Genomic DNA, 13,164 nt, shown 5'->3' on the forward strand with positions numbered 1-13,164 from the left:
TTACGGAGGGGAATCAAAATTCTTTAGTATACAGAGTCACTTCCTCCAAGGTTATGTTATTTTCCTGTTTTGCTGGCATCAAAGTTGGATGCAATTGTTCCATTTCTAACCTGGACTATACAGACGGCATTGCCATTCTTGGTGAAACATACTTCGATAACAAGCAAGCATTGAATAAGGTCAACACCAACACCAAACGTGGCTCTTATGATCACCCTCTAAACTTATGGTTCTGTCAGCCAAATACTGAGTTCCCATCATTCTAAAAGGCATCACAGTTAAGTCGAATAGTTCAAGTATCTAAGCTCAATCTTTATAGCCACAAGGTAAGGATGAGGTAGACAGCCTCATCCTTACCTTGTGGCTATAAAGATTGACAACCTCATCCTAACCTTGTGGCTATAAAGGTTGAGCTTAGATACTTGAACTATTCGACTTAACTATGATGCCTTTTAGAATGATGGGGACTTAGTATTTGCACAGTCTTCTGACACTTCCAGGGTAAAGTGTGGTCCCCAGAAGAGATAAAACTCTCCACAAAGTTGAAGATATACCAAGCACTGATATGCACAATACAGTTGTTCAGCCATAAGAGACTCTTCTGAAAAGGAGACTTTGCTGGTTTAGTCACTTTCTTGAACATCTGCAAGTCAGTAGCCTTGATCACACCCACTGGTTGGAGGAAATGCAGTTGTGATAAATCGAAGACATGGTAATATGGACTATGTGACATGGAATTGGTGAGTGACATCCTCGATTTTAGTGTTCATTGCTGGAACTTAGAATGATTGAAGTATTTCAAGGACTTAGCTGTCGATTGGTGGGGGTGGATTGCTTTGATATGGGACTCTATAAACTTGTTTGGAGCCAGCTCAACTAATCTTAGGTGAATGCTGAGTGCTTGTGCATTATACGTAGATATAAAAAAATGTATTTTAAGTAAAAAAACACTATTATGTAATTATGTCATGTCGAAATTAGTAAAAATTCCAGAAATTCCAAAAAATTATTGAGTAAAAAAAATAATTATCAGAAAAAGTAAAATTTATGGAATAATACAGTTTTATCGGTTTCTTATATTGCAGTTAATTCCATATGACAAACTGACTTAACTCCCTTGTTTTCAGTTTACTTTTGCGATTTCAAATTAGAAAATGGTGGCTTGAGAATATACAATAACAATAATGTTTTATTTTGTAAAAAATAGTTCTAGCAAATTTACTACTCAATCATTTTTTGGAATTTTTACTAATTTCGACATGGTTTCCGCTCTGCAAGATTTACAGCAGATGTGCTAACGGTTATATCACATAGGATTAGTGAATCTCTTGACAAAGGTTTCCTTTCCAGGGCAATTGCTCTTGACATATCAAAGGCCTTCGATAAGGTATGGCATAAGAGCCTACTTCACAAGATTTCCAGCTACGGTATTACTGGAAATGTTTTCTCAATCATTAAATCATTTCTCTCTGATAGGTTCATAAGAGTAGTGGTTGATGGGCAGAAATCAGAGGCCCACAGTATTAATGCTGGAGTCCCTCAGGGGTCCATCCTGGGCCAAACTCTCTTCCTGATCTACATCAATGATCTCCCAAAACACATACTTAAATCATTCGTTGACATCTATGTTGATGACACGACCATCTATGGCAACACATCAAAGGCCGTAAATGATAAAGTTCTCTCTAATTCTCTCTCCTCTGATCTTGAGCACGTGGTACAATGGGGGAAGAGGTGACTGGTCACTTTTAATGCATCCAAAACCAAGCTTCTATCTTTACATCATCAATGCTCTGATCCCCATCTGGCATCAATTGAAATGGATGGCTCTCATCTTGGGGAGGCTCCATGTTTTGACAAGCTTCTGGGTTTGACCTTTACTCCTGATCTGAAATGGAACACGTACATCAAATCTGTTGCCAGGGATGCTGGGAAAATGGTGGGATCCTTCTACCGCTCCAGAAGATATCTCACTACTAATGCAATTCTCTATCTGTATAAAAGCCAAGTACGTCCAAGGATGGAGTACTGCTGCCACATCTGGGCAGGAGCTGCTAAAAACAGCCTATCCTGCCTTGACAGAGTACAAAATAGATTTCGTGGTTTAGTGGGGGATGCCCTTTTCTCTTCCCTGCAACCTCTCTCCCACAGAAGAGATGTTGCGAGCCTGTCTTTGTTTTATCGCTATTTCCATGGCAGGTGCTCGTCTGAGCTCCAATCCCTCGTCCCCCCTCGCCAATCTTTCACGAGAAACACCCGTCTGGCTGAAACTACTGTCAATAATTTTCCCCACTCTTTATCTGTGCCTAAATCCAAACGTAGATTTCATGAGCAAAGCTTCTTTCTTAGAACTGCACGCTAGTGGAACTCTCTGCCGCTTGCCTGTTTCCCACCTGACTACAACTTGGACATCTTCAAGTCCAACATAAACAAACTCTTGACAAACTGCCCCCTTAAGTAAGACACTCTATCAAAACCCCCAATACTAATGATTACTACAATACTATCTCATTGATTACTGTACACGCAATAACCCTTATCCCTGAGTGGCCTTCGGGCCTTTATAAGTGGTGACCCTCATTTAAAAAAAAAAAAAAATAGTGTTTTTATTTAAAAAGCATTTTTATTTTGAAGCACGAGCACCAACTGCTGTAACATTTATAATTAATTTGTGTTTTATCTAATCTTCCTCCACTCACCTTCATTCCAAATTTAATTTTGAATGTCATTCATCTCCCACCACTTCTCTTTTTCCATCCTTTATTTACATTATTCATATTTTGTGATATCATGTAGTGTGCACAGTGACAAGCAAGACCCAGAAAGTTTTAGTAATAGATAAATTATTCATATAATTTCATCAACTCGAATTTTCTAAAAACATTCGACACTGTTGCTGCAAGTCAATCAAGAGTCGGTAAACAGAGTGATTGGGTCCATGCGTCACTCGGAGTATTTTCTCTGCCTGCAAAAAAGACAAAAACAACAAAATTCAATAAGATAAAATAAAAAAATAAATAAAATAAAAATTAATTTAAAAAAATAAAAAGTTCACTGTTTGAGAAGCACTTGATATTCAGAATTTCAAATTTAACAGTTGAAAAGACCAGACAAAGGCAAAATTGATTTTAATAAACACATCTTATTTATTAAAATTAAATTGAAAGTTTTTTTTATTTTTTTCAAATTTCCAAATAATAAAATATTCTTCTTCAGGAAATACAGACAGTTTGTTTTTTTCTTCTTCTTTCGTGTCATGGTAGAGGTAAGTCCTGACATGTCCTCAGAGTTTGGAAATTGAGGCTGAATGAGGTTTAAATAATTTAATTTTAATAAATGGATATGTTTATTAAAATAAATCTTGTACTTTTCAACCGTTTAATTTTGCATTAAAAAAGTGTTATTAATAGTGTTGGAATGATTAATCGGATTCGGAATCGGGAATCAGAAAAATCAGAACTTTTGAGGGTATTGGAATTGGTATCAGAATCTGAAAATCTTTTCCTATGCCATATTTTCCAATGCCAAAAGCGATTCTTTTAATTTTCTTTTTTTTATTTGATTTTGTTTAAACCAAAATCTTCCACTGCTGGCAGTAATATTATAATAATAAATATTTATTGATTTTAAACTATCAGTAAAACTAAAATCCATAGATCATCCTCCACAAGTGTATTTTTATGCTTGAGAAAATATCTGCACATTTAACATGTGTTTTTATGATAATTTGGAATAAATAACAACTGAGTTGTTACATAATCAGAGATTTATAAAGAATCGGAATCGGTAACTGTATCGGAATCAGGAAAATATTAGAAATGTCCCATCACTATAAATCCTGCAGTTTTGTCGCTGTTAGTACCATCAGGTGTATAAGTACTATAACTTTTACAATGGAGTCTCCATACAATGTTAGAGTACCAACATTGAGTTAGTAGGAGCATCAAATGTATTTTTTTTAGCTCAGTTTGTGGGAAGGAAGTTAGGAACAACTCAACTTTTTGTGGTATTTGTAAGCATTGGAATTACAGTGGAATTATCAGAAGATTGACAGATGATAAGCAATGGTTCTAGTCAGATAACATACTTCCTAATTTCTGGCATAGCGCTACCGGAAGCGATGACAAGGCAAATCAGTTCCTTCACTTTTTTTTCTCATGCTTATAAATTATTTGTTATTTTGATTTCAATAATTTTATTTTTATAATTTCATAAACATATATTATATAAATTCAAACAAAAAACTTTTATTTTTAAAATTGAAAAAAAAAAACAACTTATTATTATAATTTCATAAACATATATTTATTGTATAAATTGAAATAAAAAAATTATTTTTAAAATTAAAAAGAAAAAACTTGTATTTTTATAATTTCATAAATATATATTTATTGAATAAATTAAAATAAAAAAAAAATATTTTTAAAATTAAAAAGAAAAAGCTTGTATTTTTATAATTTCATAAACATATATTTATTGAATAAATTAAAATTAAAAAAATTTTATTTTCAAAATTAAAAAGAAAAAGCTTGTATTTTTATAATTTCATAAACATATATTCCTTATAAAATTTAAAATAAAATAAAAACTTTTATTTTGTAAAATTTTATTATTAAAAATGCAAATAAAGACTGTTTTTTTTATCTGTATAATTTTTTTAATTTTTATTGTATACTTTTCAATGTCTTTTTCTTATATTTTATTTCAATAAATCGCTTCACAATAGAAATACTAAAGAAAATAAAAGTGAAGAAACTGATCTGTCTTGTCATCGTTTCCGGTAGCGCTACGCCGGATGTTAGGAAGTATGTTAGCTGACTATAACGTAAGCAATTTGTGCACAAGAAATGGAAAACAATGGGAACCAGATGAGAAATTAGATATGAAGAAATTATATCTGCATGGCAAGATTATTGAGTTTGTCCTGAAGTTTTGTTGGTGATACCATTGGAGCACAGGGTGGACCAGGTGCTAGTGTAATTGCAAAAATTAAGAGAAGATGGAGTAAGTTGAGGGGACTTCTGTTACTAACCAGCAGACTTTTACTGCTGTTAACCAAGAGAAGAATACATCAGCATGTGCAGTGTGATGATGTGTGAAATTAAAACCTAACCAGTGAGGGTTGAGGACATACGTTGCATGGAGAGAAATGATATAATAATTATGCAATAAATGTGTAAGGTGAGTGTTAAAGTCAGGTTTAGATCTGATAACCCCAGAAGATTAAGTCTGGACAGTATAGAGAGCTGTGTTCAGAACAGGAGACTTTGTTGATTTGGTCACATTGGAAGAATGGATGAGAATGCTTTGGCTAGCAGTTGATTTAGTTTGTTTTCTTTACATATCTTCACATATTTATTCGCAATGTTTGGTTTGGTTGTTTTATTTTATAGCATATCAACTCTTTTCAGTTTATTTAATTTCTAATTTGGTAAGTTTGGAAAATGTTTTTATGCTTCAAGTTCTTTATATATTCAAATATTTATTCATGGTGGTTGGTTGGTTTGTTTTGTAGGAGGAGATTATTACTATTCTTATCTTGAGTCTTATTTGCACAATGATGTAACCTCCGACCTTTTTCATGTGTATATTGTCAAACTTTGGGAATCTTTCTGTCGAACTGAGGAATCTGTATGGAATTTTGAACGGAACCCATTATTTAATCCACGGGGGTAGCATGCTCTCATTTCCTAAACATGACTGGGTAGAAGTTCTAAGTAATTCTCCAGTTGTATTTTTAAGCATTGCCTGCACTGAGGCTTGAACTTCAACCTCCAGAAGTATGTAACATCATAACTGAATTTTACCAAGTACTTTATCCACTATGACACAGGTTCTTTTGCAAAGTGGATAATGTACTTGGTAACATTTTTGCTGCCATTTTTTTTTTTTTTTGCTTGTAACAACTACGTTTTTCTATTACAAAATTGGTTGTACAATCAAAATTTTTACTGTCATTTTATATATATATATATATACTACCATGGGTGCCCGACGTTGCCCAGGTGTTTGGAGGTGTGTGTTGAGCAAAAAAAAAAAAATAGTAGAAGTAGAAAGGCAAACTCAAACCCGTACCGTGAAGGAGGAAAATAATGGGGAAAAAATGTGACGTCTTTGCTGTTACGACCACCACCAAACCGGAAGTGACGTAGGTTTAAATTAAGGCTAGACAATCGAAAAGAGGGGATGACTTTCGAAAATATCAGCGGAAAAAGTGACTCTTCCCTGTAGAAAAGTGCCTAGTTGAGGGTGAAGAAATTAATGTTTTTAGCCCATTTTTCGATATTTGTCGTCTGAAGGATTGAGTTTCAAAACGATACTGATCTTGTGAAAATCTGTTGCCCCTGTCGAAAGTTTTAGGCAGATGTGCAAACATATATACATACATTTATATATTGGTAGCTCAAAATTTCGACCCAAACTGATTAAAACGCTTGCCCTATCTCTGAATACCCTTTATGTAAAATTTCAAATGTTTAGACCAGAAATTGTCTGAGTAATTTGGGAGAGACCGCATTTTTTTTTAACTTTGACGCCTATTATGACTCCTTAATATTTATTGTTTTGGGCTCAAATAAAGTTATTAAATTAGATCCATGTTCAAGGAACCTATATCTAAAATTTCGATTGTTTATACCCAAAATTGTCGGAGGAGTTTGGTAGAGTTCTCAAAGGTCAAATCGTTGAACTCTGACCCCTTAACAGCCAAATTTCTGGCCGAAAACGAATTACAAAGATTTTCCCAAATCTCACTACCCTGTATATCAAATTTCGAGTCTGTAGACTGAAAATTGACAGAGTTATTGTGTAGGGAAATGTACACAGACAGGCAGACGCTTTCACTTTTATATATATATATATATATATATATATATATATATATATATATATATATATATATACAGACATTCTGAACTGCAGATCTCACTTCAAATCTTCTTTCAATCGACATTTATCACAAAAGTATGGTTAGAATTTAAATATAATGTAAACGTAACAGTAAAATTATCTATATATATACATGCAAATGCATGTGTGTGTGTGTGTGTTCCCTATGTAAATAAAGGTTAGAGAATTTACAGAAAATCTTTTTGCAAAATCTATGGAAGCGATCCTGAATCACTAAGTACATCCCTAAGAAGACTATGAAAGCAGAAGTCCACCCCCTCCTTTAAAACTTCAAATATGTCCCGTTTTTATTAAATTTAAATCATAAGTATAAAATTCTCTTGGGAAGACATTGGAAGTGGTCTTGTGTCTCTCTCTGTGAGTCATCCTCTTAAATAATCAAAAACTTCAAATACGTGATTTCAATTTTTAATGTTTAAAACATGTATAAGCCAGAGTTTATCAAAATTTCAGTTTCTTCTGACCATATTAAGGCATAAAACAAACTAATATCATGCTATGAACATAATGAAAAAAGGACATAGTAATTCTCATTCAATCCCGGGCAACACTGGGTTTTCCTGTTATTATAATAAAATCCTGATAATGCCTGTAAAAGTTTGCAGATAAATAAATTACCCAATAAGCAGCAAAATCCCACGCATTCACTATGGAGATCCCTAGATGCCAGATTGCACTGTAATAATTTCTTCTCACGAACTGCTAGACTTTGGAATTCCCTCCAGGTTGTATGTGCTCTGAAGCCTGGAAAAGGATGGGTGCCACCAGACTATTCTTGCCCAAGACACGCTGCGTAATGTGACTGCCACACTTTAACCGTATTGTCACATTTCAACCACTCGTACGCACACATTTTCTGAGACTTTGTCGCAGAGGAACAAACAAACAAAAAAAAGGGAATTAATACAAATCTGACTCTCCATTTTTTAAAGTGCAAATGAAATGCATTTATTTGTAGCTCTTCCAAGAATAACGCATTTCGTTATCTTTCAAAAGTATTTTTTTACAACATGTGTTTTACAATGCTTTGCTATATAACATGTGTTTTTAAAATTCTCTTTCCCTGCCGCCTCACACCGGCCATAGCCAACGTTTTCTTGCCCTCAACTTCACACGTCCATCTTCCCCGACACACACTTTTCTTCCCCCTGCTCGACCACGTGCAGTCCTTTTTTCTTTTTCTCTCCTTCTTCTTCCTGTGATGTCAGCGCGTATACATTTGTTTAATTTGCATATGTGCTAAGATGGCTGTTGCTGCTGCTAATATTTTCGCTAGTCAGCTATCCTATAGCTGCTGCTGATTTTCTCGGACTCACACCATATGCGCTATGTTACAGCTGCATGAAATAATGCAATACCCTCCATGACCCCAGAGGGTTAAAGGACTCATGCATCATGGTGGGAATGAGGGAGGAGATCATATTTTATTCCAGACAGTTTTAGTTTGCAAGCAAATATGATAGATTTGTTGGGATTTGTACTTAGCTTTGCTGATTCTGTAGTCGATGTTAACCTCCTCTTCTGTCTCCCCCCCCCTCAAAAGCCTACGTTTAACATTAAAAAAAAACAAAAAAACAAAAAAAAGACTATTCTGTCAAGTCCAACCAATGAAAACAGTAGACGTGTATCTGTATACACCGCCCAGTTGTAACTAAGTCAATTGTGCATATGTTTAATGCATAATCAGACAAATGGGTTGACTAGCATGCCTGGTGGGGGATGAGAAGTAAATGATATTTAAGGGTTAAGAACTTTAAAGAAAACCTACAACAACAGCTGGTTGTACGTGTCATGTTGACCTTGGGAAAGAAAGAAAGAAAAAGCATTAAATCCGGTTTTTAAATGACAAACAGCCCTACAAGTGTTACCTTGTTGCAGTTATACAGATTCAGTAGATACCAGATCAGCAGTGACCCATTGGATCAGTATTTGTTATATATATCATTACATACATAATTTCTTAACTCTGACATTGGTTGATAATCATGGTTTTATAAGAATTACAAGGTCAAAGCATTTTCCAAAGTCAGGATACATTGTGATGTCATAATAGACTCTCTCTGTTGTTGTTTTTTTTTTTTAATTGTTTACATCATTCCATTTCTCTCGCTACTTTTCTTATCATTCGTTCTTTGTTTATGTTATCCATCCCTTTTTTCATCATCTAAAATATTCTTAGGAGCGATATTTTGAAATACCTGCTAAAATTTAATAAAAATAATACAAAATGAAAATTAATGACATTATTTTTAATGGGAAAACATTGTTCGGTTTTCAACCAATTTTAGAACGGCTTTTCAGAACGTATATATATATATATATATATATATATATATATACATTAGTGGTGGGATGATTAATCGGAATAGAAATCAGAAAAATCAGAACTTTTAGAGATATCGGAATTGATATCGGCATCAATATTTTCTGATGAAATTTAATTGTCTTTTTTTATTCGATTCTGTTTAAAACAAAACCTTTCACTGCTGGTAGTAATAATAAAACAATAAATATTTATTAATTTATTATTTTATTATTATAATAAAATAATAAATATTTGTTGATTTTATTATTATAATAAAATAATAAATATTTGTTGATTTTAAACTACCAGTAAAACTAAAATCTATAGATTTTTTTTTTTTATTTACACAGTGGTCACCACTTATCAAAGCCCGGAAGCCACTCAGGGATAAGGGTTATTGCAAGTACATTACGTTAGTGTGGAGATTTGATGAAGTGTTTACTTAAGGGGCGGTTCATTAGGAATTTGTTAACGTTGGACTTGAACACATCCAAGTTGTAGTCAGGTGGGAAGCAGGCAAATGGAACAGAGTTCCACAGGCGTGCAGTTCTAAGAAAGAAGCTCATCCTCTGCAAGTGCATTTTTATGCTTGCGAATATATTTGCACATTTAACATGTGTTTTTACAATAATTGGAGACAAATAGCAACTCTATAAGTCAAATATTTAGAAATTTAGAAAGAATTGGAATCAGCAGCTGTATCGGAATCGATGATTTAGTACAGAATCGGTAATTGTATTGGAATTGAGGAAAATATTGGAATCATCCCATCACTATATATATATATATATATATATATCTACAGTATACATCTTTGCTATATGTTTTAATTCTCTTAATGCTATTTATCTAGTCTAGTTGATGGCCAGCAGTTCTGCTATCCAACCTATGGGATTGGTGATTGTAAATGATATCTTCAAATGCCTTTATATAAACATTTGATTACTACTTTTAAAGTGTTTCATTTGTTTGTTTATGAACAAAGAGTTTCACATGATACTGAATAAGCAGCAGGTAATATCATTTTACGAAAGTGTTTTACCCAATAGGGGGGGGGGCTTTTATATACATATCTGTCTTCTATACTTCTATAATTTTAATTTTTTTTTTTTTGATATTCTTATTAAAAAAAACTTTTTCTACTTATTTTAAAAGAAAATATAACTTTGTTATGTATGGGTCGTGGTACTGCATTCATCAGAAAAAAGGTCCAGCTAATTTGCATATTGTTTTAAACACTCATTAATTCCCTTTTAGTTTTTTTTTGGTTTTCTTATGGAATGCTCATCTTTAGTTAACTATTTCATGTAATTATATTCATCCAAATATTTTACATGATTTATACTTGCGTAATATTTGCATAAAAAGTTTATAGTAAACACAAAACTCTTTCTATATATATTTATGCATGCGTATATATTTTTGTTTAAAAAATTTTGCCTACCAAACTCCTCAGTCACTTTTTGGTCTACAGACATGAAACTTCATATATAGGGTATTTGAACCCATGCAAAACTTTATATTTGGGTTTTAGCTGGGGAAAATTGGTGCAAAAGTATAAAAATTAAAAAAATAAGATTTGCCAGATGAAGGTCAAACAACGGCATTACAAATATGCATGCATAACGTAATAGCTGTTGGTTCATGTTTTAATTTTTAGCTTTGCAATAAACATGTCTTCATAGAATAGTCATTAACGTCAAAGGAAAAAGTAAATCGTAAGCTAAACATTTTGGTTTCGATTTTCGGTAATGGTGCACAAGTCATTTTGTTTTTTTTTAACTTTTCAAATCATTATTATATATTGGGTCCAATATAATATAATATTAAATACAAAATCTGCATTACTAAAAATATTATATTTAAGCATATTTTATGACTGAGCAATGCCAGGCGGCCTGCTAGTATATAAATATATATAAATGGTCTGCACACTAACAAGCAAGACGTATATCTGTACGTGATCTTGCCAAGCTAATCAAAAACCTTGATTCCAGTAAAGCAACTGGCCCTGACGGTATTCCAATTATAGTACTCAAAAAACTTCAATCTGAACTAGCGCCCATACTTACAAAACTGTTTAAACGTTGTCTTAAAGAGAATAGCTTCCCATCACCCTGGAAAATCTCATCAGTATGCCCTGTATTTAAGAATTCAGGTGATCGCTCATCCCCCTCTCAGTACAGGCCAATAAGTCTCCTGTGCGTCATGAGTAAATTGCTGGAATCTGTGTTAAATACAGAAGTAATCAACCATCTCAACAAAAATAACCTTCTTAGTGACACTCAATATGGTTTCCGTTCTGCTAGATCTACAGCAGATGTGCTTACAGTTATATCTCATAGGATTAGCAAATCTCTCGACAGAGGCAACCTTTCTATGGCAATTGCTCTTGACATATCTAAGGCCTTTGATAGGGTATGGCATAATGGTTTACTTCACAAGATCTCCAGCTATGGTATAGCTGGAAATGTCTTCTCAATTATTAAATCATTTCTTTCTGATAGGTTCATAAGAGTAGTAGTTGAGGGGCAAAAGTCAGAAGCTCACAGTATTAATGCTGGTGTCCCTCAGGGGTCCATCCTGGGCCCAACTCTTTTCCTGATTTACATTAATGATCTTCCAAATCACATCCTTACATCATTGGTAGACATTTATGCTGACAACACTACCATTTATGGTAGCACATCTAAGACAGTAAATGACCAAGTTCTCTCCGATTCTCTCTCCTCTGATCTTGAGCACGTAGTACAATGGGGAAAGGAGTGGCTGGTTACTTTTAATGCATCTAAAACCAAGCTTCTCTCTTTACATCATCAACATTCTGATCCACATCTGGCATCAATTGAAATGAATGGCTCTCATCTTCAGGAGGCCTCAAGTTTTGACAAGCTTCTAGGCTTGACCATTAATCCTGATCTTAAATGGAACATGTACATCAAATCTGTTGCCAAGGCTGCTGGAAAAATGGTGGGATCTTTCTATCGATTCAGTAGATATCTCACTGCTGATGCAATTCTCTATCTATATAAAAGCCAGGTACGTCCAAGGATGGAATACTGTTGCCACATCTGGGCAGGAGCTGCTAGAAAGAACTTGTCCTGCCTTGATAGAATTCAAAATAGACTTCGTAGCCTCGTAGGAGATGTCCTTTTCTCTTCCTTGCAACCTCTATCTCACAGAAGAGATGTTGCGAGTTTCTCTCTAATGTATCGTTATTTTCATGGAAAGTGTTCGACTGAGCTCCATTCTATGGTCCCCCCTCGCCAAAATTTCACAAGAAACACGCGTCTAGCTGTAAACACTATCAATAATTTCCCCCACTCTTTATCTGTGCCTAAACCTAAACGTAGATTCCATGAACAAAGCTTCTTTCTTAAAACTGCACGCCTGTGGAATTGTCTTCCGTTTTCCTGCTTTCCGGCTGACTACAATATGGTTGTCTCCAAGTCTAACGTAAACAAGTTCTTGATGAGCTGTTCCATATAAGTTATCAAATTTACCGAATTTTCATTACTAATGATTACTATATTGTCCAATCTCTACTGTACACTCTTTAACCCTTATCCTTGAGTGGCCTCTTAGCCTTGATAATGCCTCTGTAAAAAAAAGAAAAAAAAGAAAAAGAAAAAAAAAAGAAAACAACATTGTCAGATTTTAGGAACATACTTTGGATTCATTGGATGAGTGTTTGTTATAAATATTATTAAATATCTAATTTCTTAATTTTGACATTAGTTTATAATCATACCTATGGGTAAATATGTTGTCTACAGATTATATTATGGTGGGAATTCTTGTACAGATTAGCTTCCCCTGACGGACAATATTGACTCAGCAAAATCCATATTTGTAATGACATCAAAGTTAGCTGCACTTTGATGTCCCATGGAGTCAAAACATGTTTTGTTACTCCCATGTTTAATTTCCACAGAGACGGGATTCTCTAG

At 33.8% G+C, this 13,164-nt stretch overlaps 1 protein-coding gene across 1 annotated transcript in view; it reads right to left on the reverse strand.

Annotated features, from left to right (window-relative positions):
- Positions 1-352: 352 nt before the first annotated feature.
- Positions 353-13,164, reverse strand: part of LOC145248078 (histone-lysine N-methyltransferase SMYD3-like) — a 100,778-nt gene continuing 87,966 nt past the window's right edge. Inside the window, exon 13 of the mRNA XM_080109857.1 lies at positions 353-2,965. Within this exon, the coding sequence (XP_079965983.1) occupies positions 2,861-2,965 (105 nt within the window). The 3' untranslated portion in view covers positions 353-2,860. The remainder of the gene's footprint in view (positions 2,966-13,164) is intronic.

The sequence above is a fragment of the Euprymna scolopes genome, chromosome 26, assembly GCF_053919585.1.
Source record: "Euprymna scolopes isolate OS-2025 chromosome 26, ASM5391958v1, whole genome shotgun sequence".
In the NCBI taxonomy this organism is placed as follows: Eukaryota; Metazoa; Mollusca; class Cephalopoda; order Sepiida; family Sepiolidae; genus Euprymna; species Euprymna scolopes.